Raw genomic sequence first — 16,721 nt, forward strand, 5'->3', positions numbered from 1 at the left:
GAATGAATTTAATCTGTTTTGGAATAAGGCTGTAACATAACAAAATGTGGAAATAGTGAAGCGCTGTGAATACTTTCTGGATGCACTGTACATAAGTGCATAGTAGTGTGAAGGTGCACTTGTACATTCCTATGCAAACTATTGCCAGACCAGAAAACCATACACTTATTCTATGCGTGTGATTTGCATTAGAGGGTGGGTCTGTCGATGCTGTTGACATAAGCTATTACACCTGAAGCTTGAACAGGATGTTAATCCGGCCCATTTGGAATGATCTAGTAGCTGCTTTGCCGTTGTACCACGTTCATATTAAACCTTGCATTCTAACCGATTCCTTTCAACAGTTGATGCGGATATGGCGCAACCAGCAAAATAACGCAATAATATACAAGCACGTATTGCGCACCATGAGCACAGCAAAATGTTTTAAATAGAATTTTCTTTTTTTAAGTCTGCTGGAGTCAAATGGAGGTGAAAATGATAGAGTTGCCAAGGAGATTTAGCTGGTTGTCCATTCATATCCTTGTTATTGTAAGTAGCGTATATAGTTTACTGTGCACTTTTGGCGTAGCCTACTATAATAAAGATGATTTACCTGAAATCGACTATTATTAAAGGTTGCCATTTATTGTTTTGGTTATAACCAGATGGCTACACCTGGATGTCTAAGTCAGTCCAGCACAGGTGAAATGGCTTTTCTTAACGCACCTGACGCGCCCGTCTCCAGGTGCCATTTACGCATCCTCTACACTTGTTCTAGTACGTCCGTGGTGCACGTACAGGTCCTGGTTTCTTTCGACACTGGCTCTACCTCAGTCGTGTTCCACAAACACTGGACCTGTGACGCCGGACGTGCCAGCTCCAAAGTGATAACGGTGCGCTTTCCCGACTGGCTTGTGTATCAGCCCGACTGGATAATACGCGGTTCCGACTGGGTGCTCAGCTGTTTGTTGCGTGGATGGATTGGCACTGCAGAATCCATCCAGCCAGGCAGGTTTTCTCTCGCCAGTGTGACTGTTCCCCTCGATGTACAGACACCACTGAGTCGACCTTTTAAACAGCACCTGCTTTGTGCGAACTGGGACACAGAGTTGCGCTTGAGAGTCAGGAGAGATGGTATGCCACAGTGCGCAAAAGAAAATGGTAACTGCATTTTATATTTATTCATTTAGCCTATAAAAAGTTCTAAACTTCTGTTTTAACATGGTACCGCAATGGTTTTCTTTGTACCATGGAAATACCACAGTTCATGAATATGGTAATGATTCAGTACCATGGCACAGCCACAGTAGTTTCTACTCAAAGTGACATTCACTTTGTGAATGCTACAACACAATCACATTTTTAGTGTCTTTATTTGCATAGTTTCATAGTGAGTTCAGTTATTATGGTTAATCCTGGTTTGCAGTATTTTCATGCAGATATAACATTAAACTCAGTTTTTATTGATAGAAATGATTTCTAATAGACATGGATATTTCTAAAGAGTTATTAGAAGTCAAGTTATATATTAAAGTGCCTGAGCTCAGAGCATATTTCTGCTGTACACTTTTTATTAATATTCTTTCTTAATTTTTTTTTTTTTTTTTTCCCCAAGTTCAAACAAATTGCATGGCATGAAAGGCCAATTTAAGTTTCATAATTTAAACTATCTTGATGCTAAATGCAAAAGCATTGACATGAATGTATTTTCTTTTCCTCCCTTTTTTTTTTTTTTTTTTTTTTGTCATACTTTTTGTGTGACTTTACCAAGCTAAGATATTCAGTATAAATGTCACCACAAACTTGTGATACAGTTCAGTGTGTCAACAACTGTTATATGAAAACCAAAATCAGTTTTTAATGAAAAAAGGTCTAGCATTTCCTTTTTATTTGGTATTGTGAAAAAAGTTTAGCATTTTGGTTACAGTATATTGATGTTTTTATGCATTTCACACACATTTTGCTTTTTTTTTTTTTTCTCTCTCTCTCTCCCTTTCGTTCTATTTCCTTGAAGAAGTGGCGTCACTTCTTTCCACACTGTATGCCTCTACTGGTGAGCATTATGGCATCATCAAAACATTCCAGCCTTTCAGGAATGAAGTATTGGAAAGATTGCGAGTCAAAACTATCTATTATCCCTGGTGAGTTCTTGTGAATTTCTAGTTCCTTAGGCAATCCTTGCTAAAGTGAAACCATTCAATGAAAAGTATAATGAGTGAATGTTCTGCACCCTTCAGGTGTGCCTTTTCACTCTGGGTTTTGGTGGTGAAACCTTGTAGTAACCGTTTATGTGGACTTCTACACCACATTGACTCAGATAATAACTATTCCACTCCGTCCTTGTTCCTCACTGAAACCGGTAAGGCTCTGACTTCTGGATGACCCCTCGCATTCATGTCATTAAAGGTGATGTGTTTAATTTTTAAAATGTTAAAATACTTTCTCCTTCGCTTGTCTCATGCATACAGGTAAGATTCATGTGCAGTTGCATGGAGAAGCTGGTTACTCATCAGCGTTCCTTTCTCCGTTCAAAGTTCCTCTTGATCAGTGGTGTCGTCTCAGCCTGGAGATATTCGGAAGATTGGTGAGAAAATTGTGGTGGGTGGCATGAAAGTGCCAAGATTTGATCCATAATCTGGGGAGTTACAGAGATCCCCTCGTTATTACAGATAAAAAAAGTCTGTGGGTGAATGTTATCACATTTCCCTCCTCTGTAGGCAAAGCTCTCTATTGCATGCATTGATGGACAGCAGCAATTTATTAAGAAAGCTGAGCACATGTAAGAGTCTTCATATTGTTTAATTTGGTTTACTGTAGTAAAGCTTAAGTTTCACCTTACAGTTTTCTGTTACCATAAGAGGGCTCTAATGTTTTGGGCAGGTTTAAAATTAACCTGAAGCTGGATGACACGCAAGGTTATTTTGTGATTGGTGGTGGTAAATTTACGAGGGGCATTGAAGGATATTACGGGCCGACTACATACTATCGCACCCAGGGGCTCCCAGATGACCAGGTGAGATATGATACCTTGCACTTTCAGATTCATGTTCACTTAAAGGAATATTCCGGTTTCAATGCAAGTTAAGCTCAATCGACAGCATTAGTGGCATAATGTTGATTACCACAAAAAGTAATTTAGACTCATCCCTGCTTTTCTTAAATAAAAGGTTACAGTGAGGCACTTAATTTTTGGAGGGTTTAAAGGCAGAATTGTGAGCATATAATTTTATAAAAGCACTTACATTAATTTTTCTGTTAAAAATAATGTAGGGGTTTAAATAGTCGTTTTAGGGTTTGTTGACATTACATCATCATGACAAACAAGTATAACATTTTGTTACTCGTAATAGTGTGCACCATTGAGTCATAAACAATAAGACCATGCATTAAGTAAATAGGGTCAAGTTTGATTTCATGTTGACTTTAATCATTTTGTGCATTCAGGACTGTTTGTCTGAGCAAAAACAACACTGATGTAGTGTGAAAGGTTGAGTTACAGGGCATGTTACTGAGTCTAGAGCAATCTGCAGCATTTATATGGACTAAACAAACATTTTCACAGGCTGAGATTCACCTTCCTCATATAATATCAAAGGTGAATATAACTGGATGGTTCCAATCCTGTAGGAAATTCAAATCGGAACTTTTCCTCACTGCTCCATACACTTTACAGAGAATCTCAGGTAAACACATCCAGTGTCCACTAGAGAGCACTAGACCAAACATATTTTTACAGCGCTTGCAAGGCAACGGTATATTGATATTCTTTAAACATTCTGGTTAGGGTTTGTTCTAAGCCCTTAAACTTAAACCTAAATGACACATGCAGAAACATCCTTATTACCTGTCAGATATCATTGAAATAGGAGCCATGAAATATCACACCTGTCTCTGTAACAGCCCTAGGCTCCATAAAAAGCATCAAAATAGATATCCGCGGACTGTCGCCAGATGGTTTGTTCAGCCAATCAGAAGGCTTTCTGCCTGTCAGTCATTGTGTATGTTCACAGGGCAGTCCTGTCTGCTCGTTTAAGTGCCGGTACAATGTCCTGCTCCTGTGAAATGCTCATGGTTGGACGGCTGTCTTTGGAGGGTGGGGTTTTGAAAAGAGGGGGCTTGTCTAATTAAACGGTTAAGTCTGGCGGAAGTTCCAGAACGGCTAAAATCACTTACAGCACCTTTAAAGGGGTCATGACATGAGGAGTCAAATTTTTCTTTATGTTTTGACATAAAAGAGGTCATTGTACTATAAAAACATAATCTCAAGTTCTAGAACTCAAAGCATCCTCCTCACTGCAAAAAGAGCATTTGTTTAAGCCAAGCTGCCAAAACAACTCATTCTCTACTTCCTCCACATTGTGACGTCACACTGTGGTAGATATTTATGTCTGACCGCCTCCACAACACATCAACGCCTACTTTATTACTTAAATAGCCCTGCCCAGTAGCGGTGAGCAGTGAGATGGCAAGAGGTGAGAGCAGGTCAGTCAAGAGCAGAGAGCCAATCACAACAGTGGGCGTTTACTGTCAAGTCTTAAAGGAGAAGCAGCACCAAAACCGAGTGTTTCTGGCAGAGGGTTCGAATGAAGGTGGAAATATATATAATTTTTTTTTTTTTTTTTTTTAAACTTTACTAATTTTATAAATTAACCTCAAGGAACATATTTAAATAATAAAAGGCATGTCATGACCCCTTTAAAGTTTGAAAATGTGAACTCACATTGCTAGAATGTTCATCATTCAAAATGTAACTAAATAGATGTTGGTCTTGTCGTCTTTGCATTGAACTATTTACACTACACAGTGACAATATGAAGATTAAGTGAAGTCGACAATACTTTTTATTTTCTCAGAACCTAAAACCGTCAACACTATTATTTGCTGCCTTGCAAGCACTGTTATTTCATTCAGAAAATGCCAATATATTTATTTTTTAATTGAAAACTGCCATGTTTTTTTTAACATTAACACTTATTTCTAGATACCTCTTTGGACACATACACAGAGCTGATACTGAATTACAGTTCATCAAACTCAACAGAACAGTGTACATTCTTCGAATCGCTGAAAAATCCTTACAGGCATCAAGTTGCACATTTGACCAAGCTACTGTCACAGAAATATGGTATTATACATTATGCAGTGCATTTATACAGCTGATGTCATTGAAGATGTCAATTATGTTGCATATTTGTAATTTCTGCATATTGTGGTCTCCTCTTTCGTAGGCAGGGTGGATGCTGCAGTGGTGGGCAGAGAGCTTTATTCTCTGGTGCTGCGTAAACTGACTACAGCCGACAGTGTGAAGGTTATGACCAGGCTGATGCCTTTTCTGCTACAGTCTAGCTGTTTAGGAGACTACAGAGCACAACATCTGTCCTCTGTGCTCTACAGCAGTGGGTTTGGAGTCAAGAGGCAGCCATACAAGGTGCGTTTGTGTGTACCTGAAAGGTTCAAACACTTAAAGGTTACTCGGTCACTCAAAAATGTAAAATGTCATTATTTACATGTAATGCCAGCTGATATGAGAATTTTTGAAAAAGTGGATTTTCAAAGGAGGGAAAAATCAATTTTTATTTTTTTCAATACCAAAAAAAGAGGAAATGCTAGAGTTTACAGTATGCAATATATAATCTGATCTTTGTGGACATTGGATAAAAGATACTGCATTATAAATCAAAGAATGAATTAGCAGTTTGAAATGTAATCTCATCCATGGCACTGCAGGCTTGGCTGCTGTCCCTGCTGGCAGCTCAGAGGGACTGGAGACTAGCCCTGCTGCGTCTCGGGCACATGCACCATATCGGTGACCAGGAAGTGACCCCTGACCGTGACCTCTCTTATGCCTATTACATCAACATTGCGAGACAGACCAGCATAGATCAGAAGAAACCAACCCCAGAGCAAGTAAGAGCATCAAGTGATTATAAACTGATTCTGTTCCTAAAAACATTGGGGTGGGGCATATCAAAGGGCTTGTCTCTTTTTAAAATAACCAATAGGCTTTAGCTGATGTCAGCCATAAATCTGATTTGATATTTATTGTTGCATAGTCAGGTGGTATTAGGGGGAGGAGTGTCTTTCTAGAGAGTATTTTATTGGACAAAGATTTTGAAGAGAATGACTGAATTTTATATGCATATATGGAGTAAAAGTTAATTTTGTCAACTTTTAGGGAGTATACTAGAATATAGATGGCTTCAAAGCTAATAGACATGAACTATGGGGCTTTTAAGTTCATATTATGTTTTTGTCTAATTATTTCTGAAATATTAGTATTGTGCAATATGAGTTTTAATAGATCTCCTAGATATGGCTCAGGTTTGCATTTCAAATGCAAGCTGCAAACTGAATGTTAATATTCTCTATAGACTTTTGTTGAGTTAATTCGCTTGAATGATGAAGAGACACTTAAGGCCCAAACCAATGAAAACGACGATCTGTTTCACTGGCTAAAACTGCAGGCACGAAGTGGAGTGGCTGAAGCAGAGGTAGGGAAATCCTGAAAATACATAACAAAAATACATACAGAATTTGACCCTTTTTGACATTATTCCACTGTCCCAAGAACATGTTTGAAATTGACAATGACAACTCGTACAGTCTTTAAAAGTCAACATTTTAGGGGCAGAGCGAGCTGTTGCATTTTAATGAAACATTACAAAGACAAACAGCTGTTTATTTGAAATTAAGTGCACCAGTAAATCTTGCACAATAAGACCAGGAACATGCATTAAGAAAGCAAATAGGGTCAATTTTGATTTCATGTTCACTTTAAGTTTGGGTTGTGGTGTTTGTGATTTCCTGTTTAGCAAGCGATGGGTCGTATGTTGTTCTGGGGTCAGCAAGGTGTATCTCCAGACATTCGAACTGCAGTGAAGCACTACGAGAGAGGAGCAACCAAATTGCGTGATCCTATCTCCATGTATGACTACGCCATTGTGCTCCTTACGGTAAGAGTATTCATCATTTCTGATCATATCCACGAATTTCTGACAAAAATGGTTGAGATTACTACATACACTACCAGTCAAATTTTGACTTAATTCTGTCTCTCATAATGTTAAAAAATGATTGATCCGATTACTTATGCTGAAAGCTTGAACTTATTATTGTAGACAAATATAAATATTAATATTGCTTGGTTAGAGCAGCCAGCAAATGTCCTGCATAAATGAAACTCCTTATACTATTTTAAAAGCATCTTAGTGTCCCATTTCTTTGGACACTGTGATTTTCATACTTAATTTTGTCTTATTTTATACAGTAGTTTCAATGACTTAGATGGCATAGTATTATTCTAAAATATGGAAAATAGTACAAATAAAGGATTATTTGTGTCCAAACTTGCTGGTAGTGAACATGAATTATGTGATATTTCTTCTCCAATTCATATCACATCTGGCCAGTAGAGTGCACTCTTGCAAATATGAAGTGTTGGCATTTCAAATGGCAGATCAGGTGGTTTACTGATTATCATTTTCTTGCATGAATAGGGCCAAGGAGTTCCACAAGATGTGAAAAGGGCTGTTGCATTTCTGAGGAAAGCAAGAGAACAGGTTTTGTATTAAAAAAAAAAAAAAAAAAAAAAAGGTCTTTCTCTGATATTTGTCTTTGTTTTATATTGTCTTTATTCATACTTGAAACTCAACATGAAATCAAAACTCCTGTTTATATTACGCATTTCTATTTGACAGCAAAATTCCATCACATTGAATTGAGTGACTTTTAATAATAATGATAATAATAAAAACCTTTGTTTAAAACTTATTTTTTCAATTTGATTAATTTTGTTATGAAATTCAAATACGTAAATCTTAAAAATAGGCAAAAAAGATTTGAGTTAAAGTGTTCTTTATAATCTGTTATTAAAATATAATAACTTGCCCTGCCTCTGAAATGATTTTTCTTTTCGGTTAAGGTCACCAAGCCCTCTTATTTTCAACCACTTCCCCTTTAACCACCTGTCCTATACTGTATCCACTACTACGAATGAAGATTGAAGTAATTTTTATCTTGTTTAGTATAAAAAAAATAAATGCATCAAATTGCGGAATTAATTGGGTTGCGAACAGTGTTTTGTGTTATTTTGATGTGCATCTGCCACTTGAGCTTATTGCTAAATTTGTATGAATAATTTTTTAATAGACAGAAATGAATGAATTTTGGCTTTTAATAGCTTAAAGTTAAATGAGAAGTATGCAATCCATGTTTTTGTGTCTCTGTCCTGCAGGGGTTTGTTCCAGCTATCACTGCTCTGGGCTGGTACTATGAGCAGTTTGAGAAAGATTACGAGAAGGCCGTACATCTGTGGGAAGAGGCTGATGCCAAGGGTCACCCTGATGCTGCTATGAATCTGGGAGTTTTCTATTCGCAGGGCCTCTATCCTGGACATCCTGCAGACCAGGCATGATAAAAGCCTTTTAAACCCATTACTGAATTTGCACATACTGTATATAGATTTGTGATTTCTCACTTGCTATAACTTCTGGTTTTGCTGTATTATCAGTTTAAGGCATACACGTACTTCCTGAAGTCAGCCCAGAGAGGACATATGAATGGTGGCATTGAATTAGCTGATATATGGATTCATGGGATCCCTGGCCAAGTGGCCCGGCGTCCAGCAGATGCTGTTCTGTAAGTACATGATGGCAGTATGTAACTCTAAAGATTATGTTTTGATAATATGCTTGTTTAAGATTGAAATGAGTATACATTACAGACAATAATGAACATTTTATTACAATTTACACACCATGCACAGTATAAATTACAATAAATAAACAAGACTGGAAAGAGGAAAAATTATGCGCATGCTCACGTATTTCAATTTATTATTTTTCCTTTATCCTTGTACTTCAGGTGGGTTAAATGGGCCTCTGAACAGAATGGATATCTAGGGACAGTCTTAAGGAATGGGCTGAATGCATATCTCAAAGGAAACTGGTAAAGCATTGAATTTGTGGATATTTCATTGTCTTTTCTTTGTCTGCAACCTCCAGATACAATGGTAGCATTTCATCCCCTGTTGTCAAAATGCACTTTCAGTTTGTACACATTCATTGTTAATTGTAATCGTAACCCAGAAGAGTTGCAGCATACTAGCGCACCCAGTCAGAATGGCTTGTTTGCCGTCATCTTAAAAAAGGGATAGTTCACCCAAAAATGATAATTCTCTCATTTCTTCATCCTCATGCCATCCCAGATGTGAATGACTTTCTTTCTTCTGCAAAATACAAAAGAAGATTTTTAGAAGATTACTGTATCTCAGCTCTGGTCCTCACAATGCAAGTGTATGGTGACCAAAATTTTGAAGCTCCTAAAGCACATAAAGCAGAATAAAAGTTATCCATACGACTCCAGACGTTTAAACCCTGTATTCAGAAGCTATATGATAAGAGTGGGTGAGAAAAAGATCAATTTGAGTCATTTTTACTATCAATCTCAGGTTTCCCCTGGGATTTTTTCAGCAGCAGTGTTGTTGTGCATGCGTCAACAAGCCTGCAAGTATTAACATGTGTTGGTCAAAGAATAGATTAAAACGGGTGTCGAACTAAATTTCAGCCTGGGCCACATCAGGAATTATTTGTGCCATCAAAGGGCACATTTGAAAATGTGGCACCAGCACCTGCTTTGCTAGCACCCATGCAATTCAATGAATATTTCATGTTATGTGTATTGAAATGCACATTTGACAGTACAGCATTGATTCTGAGGTTGGGATGCAGATGAAAACTATGGTTTCTATATAAAGAAATATGGCATTTTTGTAATGAAAAAACAGCAGTCTAAATACATTTAAAAAGTTTTTCTGCCACAATGACCATAGTTAGTACAATACAGTTAGTGTTACTACAGTAAATCCATGGTAAAGTTTTGTTAGCGTTGTGATTTGAGAATTGAAAAGCCTCCTGTTTTCTTTGTCAGTGCCGTTTAGAATGTGGGGGCTGTTTGTTTTATCACCGAAACATAAGTTTTGCAACCGACAATTCTGTACCACATTCAAATGGGTTTCACGATCCCCGCCGCACATTTCACTGGTTCACAGATGCATTTAAAATAGTCTGTGCAGTTGAGACCATTCCGCGAATTACCGCACCTGCTCTGCCCTCGTGCTGCTGTAAGCCGTGTTGATAATTGATCCATGTAGCGCTGTTTCATCTGCTTTTGAAGCAAGCATAAAAACATGTGCTCCAAAAACATAGATGACAGGGGAAGGCTCATGTATATTCACGAGAAAAGCGCTAACTGATTGTTTAGTGAAACGTTGCGATCCCCTGCCATCCTACGTTTCAGAAATGAGCTCTTGGGCCACTTAAAATTAAGCGAGTTTGACACTGTGTGTGTGTGTGTGTGTGTGTGTGTGTGTGTGTGTGTGTGTGTGTGTGTGTGTGTGTGGTCCCTTTCGCAGTGTAGAAAGCACACAGCTGACTGGGGCTGGCAAGCGTTATGCTGCGTCAAGAATATTAAATTAACCATGTGAAATCCCAACAGCGGCGCTCATAATTCAGCAGTGGTGCAGCGCTACTGCAAAATGCATATAGGAGAAACACTGAATCTCCACTTTCACATTCTTTTGTTTTTGGCAATTCGCATCCTTTGTGCATATCACCACCTACTGCTCAGGGAGGACAATTTATAGTAAAAAAGGACTTCAATATTGATCTGTTTCTCACCCACACTTATCATATTGCTTCTATAGATATATAGAATGTATATATGGAGTCATATGAATTCTATGTGCTTTTGAGCTTAAAAATGTTAGCACTCTAACACATTCATGGAAAGGAGGCGGCGAGAACCGGCTTGATAATATAAATAATAGTTTAATTATAACTCCCTCCACCCTGCTACATTCCTCCCTCGTTCTCTCAGGCCCCCGGCATGACGTACACCCCCCCCCCTCCTCTTTCCCTGGGAAAGAGTCAGGGCAGGTCATCCCCGCCTGCCTAGATAAGGGAGTGGACAAGGGGAGGGAAACAATAACAAAAAAACACGGTACATACACACCGTAATGGTGCCGGTACCAACTTAATATAAATAATATTGAGAGAGAGAGAGAGAGAGACACATTTTACTCACTGGTTCTCTAATACGCCGTAGCTTGGTCCTCGGCCACTCCTCCCTCTTGTGGACGACAGCCGCGCCTTCCCGGGCGGACCGGAGGCAGTCCTCTGGCCCCTGGCAGATGGAACGCCCCGCCGCGTTTTTGGTGGATGAAAGGGGTCTCCCCCGCCCCTGGCAGCAGTTCTCCCGCTCCAGGCGGTCGGTGGTCTCCAGACCCCGCCACGTTTCAGCGGCTGGTAGGGGTCTCCTCCACCCCTGGCAGTGGCCCTGACCGCTCCTGGCGGTCAGTTTGGAGCCCCTCCTCCCCACGTGGTCAGCGGCTGTTCCTCCACTCTCAGGCAGCCGGGCTCCTCCGTCCCCTGGTGGATGGCTGCGGCTGCTCCGTTGGGGTGGATGATAGTGGCAAGGACTCTACTACGGCGCATCCCTCCTCCTTCCCGGGTTTCGGCACCAGTGTAACACATTCATGGAAAGGAGGAAGCGAGAACCAGCTTGATAATATAAATAATAGTTTAATTATAAACTGAACCAAAAAACAAACACCCACAGGTGTCAGACAGCTGTCCGTAACTCTCTCTCTCTCTGATACATTGCCGTCTCCGGTCGGCCTTATCCCTCTCCGGCTTAATCAGCCTTATTAGGTGCCGGGTGTGTGGAATCACGACCCGGCCCCGCCCTCCGCCCTGCTACATACACATTCACTAGCACTGTGAGGACCTACAGAGATGAAATTCTTTTCAAAATCTTAATTTGTGTCCAGCAGAATAAAGAAACCCTCATGCCATCCCCGATGTGTATGACTGAGTAAATGATGAGAGACTTTGCATTTTTGGGTGAACTATTCCTTTAAGGTAATTTGTGTAATTTGTAACTCACTTTGTGCACATATGTTTTACTGCAACAGTCACATGTTGTCTAGTTTCAAAGACTTGAAATTCATAGTACTTAAAATAAAAAGTATTTTAGTGCATCCATAGCTCTTAAAATTCTTTATATTTACATTAGGATGATGCAAAGGTGACACACACACACACTCTCTCTCTCTCTCTCTCTCTCTCTCTCTCTCTCTCTCTCTCTCTCTCTCTCTCTCATTGTTGCAGGATAATGACTTTGATTTATTATCTCTGTGCAGCAGAGAGTGGATTAGAAGCCGCTCAGTTTAATGTGGCGTACCTGTGTGAACTCAACTCTGTGAGTGTCGTCTAAACACTTGCTCTGCATTCAGATGAATATATTCACTTGATTGACTTTGACAGATGATTTCTACATTAGGGCTCTCTGCACCCAGCACTGGTGACTCTGTGCATGTTAAGATTCTATAACATGTCAATACAGGCCCAAGATCATGCTCCTTATGGTAAATATACAAAACCTGTGATTTAAAGGAATAGTTCTACCAAAAATGTTGTGGCATGTACTATATGGAGTTTCAACCCAGTAGTATTATTTTCCTTTTTTTACAGAGAGTACTAAAGCAGATGTTAGGCAGAATGTCAGACCTTCTGTTTAACATACAAGAAAAGTGGATAGTAATTTATACTACCAAACTTCAAAAAGCACCATAAGTCTTTCTTTACATTTTAAGTCTTTATTCCACCCCTCTGCCGTAGCTATGAAAATGAGTTGCAAGGACTACCTTTTAAAGTCACACATTCTGTCTAACATCTCATTTTGGGTGATCTATGATATGGACAGGTAATAGTGAATGAAGAAATGAATCATTCAGTAGAATAAAAAATATTGTTGAATGTAACCCAGCGTGTGGTGTAGGGTGGCAGTCATTCATGTCTTACTTGAAATGCCCAAAGCTTGAAGGGCACCTGAGGTTTGACTCTGCATCCTGTTGTTGATTCTCATGCTCCCTGCAGTTCTGAGCTGCAGTCTCTGTGAGTGCTGATGGATATTTGTTTCCCTCTCAGCTTTGATCCGAATGGGAGACATGTTCTATGGAGGACAGGCTTTAGGCAGGAAAGAGGTTTCTTATGCAGGAGAAATGTACAAACAAGCAGCTCTCAAGAATGAACCACAGGTAACTGTGATGACAAAGACCTTATTCTCTTAGCTAGACTAATTTCTATCTTGAATGAGCTGGAAATTTAATGTAACTTAAATTTGTTATTTTTCTTTCTTGTTTCTTTCTTTAACTTTTTTCTTTCATATTTTCTTTTCCTTTAACTTTTTTCCCCTCCCCTTTTCTCCTCAATTTGGAATGCCCAATTCTCAATGCACTCTAAGTCCTCGTTGTGGCGTAGTGACTCGCCTCAATCCGGGTGGCGGAGGATAAATCTCAGTTGCCTCCGCTTCTGAGACCGTCAATCCGCACATCTTATGTTGTTTGTTGAGCACGTTACCACGGAGACATAACGTGTGGAGGCTTGCAATATTCTCCGCGTCATCCAAGCACAACTCACCACGCGCCCCACCAAGAGCGAGAACCACGAGGAGGCTACCCCATGTGACTCTACCCTCCCTAGCAACCGGGCCAGTTTGGTTGCTTAGGAGACCTGGCTGGAGTCACTCAGCACGCCCTGGATCCGAACTCGCGACTCCAGGGTTGGTAGTCAGCGTCTTTACTCGCTGAGCCGCCCAGGCCCCCTAATTTACTTTTATATTCCTTTCCTTTTCTTTTCCCTTTTCTTTCCTAGTTCTGTTTTTGTGTAGCTTTGTTTTTTTTAAATTTGTTTTGTGTGTTTTATATTTTATTGTTTTTATTTTCCTTTTAATTTTAGGTTGTGTGTGCTCATCCTGTGTGTATGCAGTGGTACTGATGAGGATGTTTTCTTGTCTCCTCAGGGCTGGTATAATCTTGGCCTGCTTGTTCGAGAGGGCGAGTCTCTTCCCTTTAGCCTTCTTTCTGAGCTTAATTTACTGCATCTATACTTAACAGACACACATCAGCTCCTCATCACCCTTTTCCACAGGCAAGACAATACCACACTTAGCTTAAAACACTATTTGTATCACTCCACTTGTCTGTGTTTGCAGCATTTCTGACAGGTTGTATCAGTCTGTGCACTGCTTGGCAACACACAACAGTTAATCCTACTTTTGCTTAGTTCACAACTATTTTCATTAGTGGAGCACATATAGACAAATTAACTGACCATCTTATGTCCAAAATATAAGTTACTTTATATGAACTTTTCCAAAAGCAAAATTATTCTCACTATCTTATATTAGCAATATTAGCATAAGTGACTCTCTATTATAGGTTTAATTCTTGTACGTGTGATGTTGCTTAATTGAATGGCTTTTTCAGCTTGTGTACAGAAATATACTGCACTAACATGCTGTTGGGTCTGTCTTTTCTTTTACTGTGCTCCTAGATGTAGAGAAACCATTAGCACTGAAGCATTCCTACCCTGTACACTGGCACTGTTCAATGCACACCTACAATCCTTCCAGATAGATAAGGATATCGCAATAAAGGTTTGTGTGCTTGCCCCTTGTCAGCACAGACAATGGTTATGGTTATATAATTTATTTAAAAGTGTTTAAGTGCATGATAAATTCATAAGAGAGCGCATCATGTGATCCTCTCTTTTCCTGTAGCTCATTGCAACAGTTTCAGCCGCAGTTGGAACACTGTCATTTATTATTGGACTATTTAAACGAAGGACAGCACCCCAACAACAAACTTCACAAACATCTACTTCCAGTTCCAGCCAAACCCAAGAAGATTAGGAGGAATCTTAATGCCATGGATAAGTGTTTGTAAATGATATTCCACCATATTTGTAACAGGGATTAATGTTTTTTTTTTTATCCACATTTTGTGTCATTTCTCTATGAAAACCTGACTATGAGAATATTTAAAGGAATAATTCATGCAAACATGTTTTTGTCATTACTTACTTATCCCCATGTGGTTCCAAACCTGTATGATTTTCATTCTTCCCTTTTTTCACACAATTAACTCTTTTCCATACAGTTCATAGTTATGACTGTCAAGCTCTAAAAAGACCAGAAACACCATAAATGTAGTGAAAGTAGTCCATTTGACTCATGCACTACATTCTGAGTAATGCTTTGTGTGATGAACAGACTAAATTTAGGGTATTATTTAAGTGACGCTTCTTTAAGATTACTTGTGTGCTCCATGATAACAGCATGCAGGTTTGGAAAGACATGAGGGTGAGTAAAAGGTGACAGAATTGTAATATTTTTGAATGATCTATCCCTTAATCTGTGAAATGCTTTTAGGATACTACTAAAAAACATGTATTTAGTTTAATTAGCTTTTATAAAGAGGCAGACTTTGAAAGCATTCAATACAGACTTATTTTTTTAAAGTTAATTCCCAGTACTGTTCTTGGCCTCTTGTTTCTGAAACGTAATTTCTTCAGAGAGTTCAGGCAGTACCACTTCAGTGTCTTAAGACAAACTAATTTTTCCCTCTCTTGGAGGTACGGTTTCCCATTGGGGCCACTCTGTCTCTGTCTAATGAAAGAGTGTGAGGACTCCCTGGGCTTCTGTGTGGAATGATGCAAACAGCAGGTACACAGCAAGCTGAGATGTGTCCCCGATCACACATGGTGCCCCGGGAACACACTCTGCAACTCACGGTTAATTAAAACGACACTGAAAAGCTTGCTAATCCCCAGATACAGGGAGTGCACCACACTGTCTCAAGTGTTGAATCATCATCTGGAGACACTAATCTTACTGCGTTTACATAATTTTTTTTTTTTACACACTATGCTGTATATGTGTTTAAATAATGTGGCGCTTACAGTGATACTGTCATTCTGGATGCATTGCAATGTCTCATCAAAATTGTTACATTTTGTGTGTTTGTGCTCTCAGGATATTTTATTAAACAGGATTTTAATAAATTGTTCAGGGAATATGTTGGACTGCACACTATTTTAATCCCTCAATCATCCTGAAAAATTGCCTCTTTCTCCCTGACTGGCTTTTATATAATTACTGTAGCCTATATTACATGATGAATATGGCATTTAAAAGATATCAAAAGGAATGTGCATTATTATTTTTTTTTTATTTGTTTTACTTTGTGACAGCATATAGTTAAATCTCATGAAATGAAAGATTAAACTAAAAATATTTTTTTTTTTTTTTTTTTTTTGCGTAAGGGGAAAAAAAGCTTATTTTATGACAGTGTTGTATTACTTTGGAGTTTTTTTTTTCTTTGTAAATCTCATTCTCAATAACGATTTCAGTTACTGTAATACAGTATCTTTTACAGTATGAGGGTAAAACAAATTAATACAATTATTTTTTTAATTTAATGAGCATAAAGGCAGTATAAAATTCTACAATTATGTATAAATACTTTACATTTAAATAATAGTTTTTTCACATTACTGTAGTGAGAGGGATATTTATTTGATTACGGTTATTGTCAAGAAAATGCATACAATTTTATCGTTCCGACAAATAGGCTTCATATTGTTTAGCAAAAACTATTTTTTTAAATATGACTGGGATATGTTATTGACAGGTTTCATGAGATTCACCCCTATAAAAAGTGCACATAATAGTACAAATTGTGAAAATTAACTAAATGTTTAAGACTGCAAAAATAGCAAATGCTTTAAACTTGTTCTGAATTTAATCTTTACATTTAATTTCCATTTAAGACTCTAATATCCTTCACATGTACAGTGAAAACATCCATACGTACTGTATTTATCTATTTCACAAGTCTG

The 16,721-nt window shown here is 38.6% G+C and overlaps 1 protein-coding gene across 1 annotated transcript; it reads left to right on the top strand.

Annotated features, from left to right (window-relative positions):
• Positions 1 to 391: 391 nt before the first annotated feature.
• LOC127430317 (protein sel-1 homolog 3-like) lies at positions 392 to 15,915 on the top strand. The gene is made up of 23 exons (XM_051680042.1): positions 392 to 531; positions 648 to 1,143; positions 1,997 to 2,123; positions 2,220 to 2,341; positions 2,451 to 2,566; positions 2,700 to 2,761; positions 2,863 to 2,995; positions 3,545 to 3,665; positions 4,964 to 5,107; positions 5,211 to 5,410; positions 5,710 to 5,889; positions 6,354 to 6,473; positions 6,795 to 6,935; positions 7,479 to 7,541; positions 8,216 to 8,389; positions 8,492 to 8,619; positions 8,845 to 8,928; positions 12,150 to 12,240; positions 12,322 to 12,406; positions 12,969 to 13,078; positions 13,843 to 13,970; positions 14,376 to 14,478; positions 14,602 to 15,915. Exons 1-23 carry the CDS (start codon positions 466 to 468, stop codon positions 14,731 to 14,733), a joined length of 3,126 nt encoding a protein of 1,041 aa, XP_051536002.1. The 5' UTR covers positions 392 to 465; the 3' UTR covers positions 14,734 to 15,915.
• The last annotated feature ends 806 nt before the right edge of the window (positions 15,916 to 16,721 follow it).

The sequence above is a fragment of the Myxocyprinus asiaticus genome, chromosome 39 (genome assembly GCF_019703515.2).
Source record: "Myxocyprinus asiaticus isolate MX2 ecotype Aquarium Trade chromosome 39, UBuf_Myxa_2, whole genome shotgun sequence".
NCBI lineage: Eukaryota > Metazoa > Chordata > Actinopteri > Cypriniformes > Catostomidae > Myxocyprinus > Myxocyprinus asiaticus.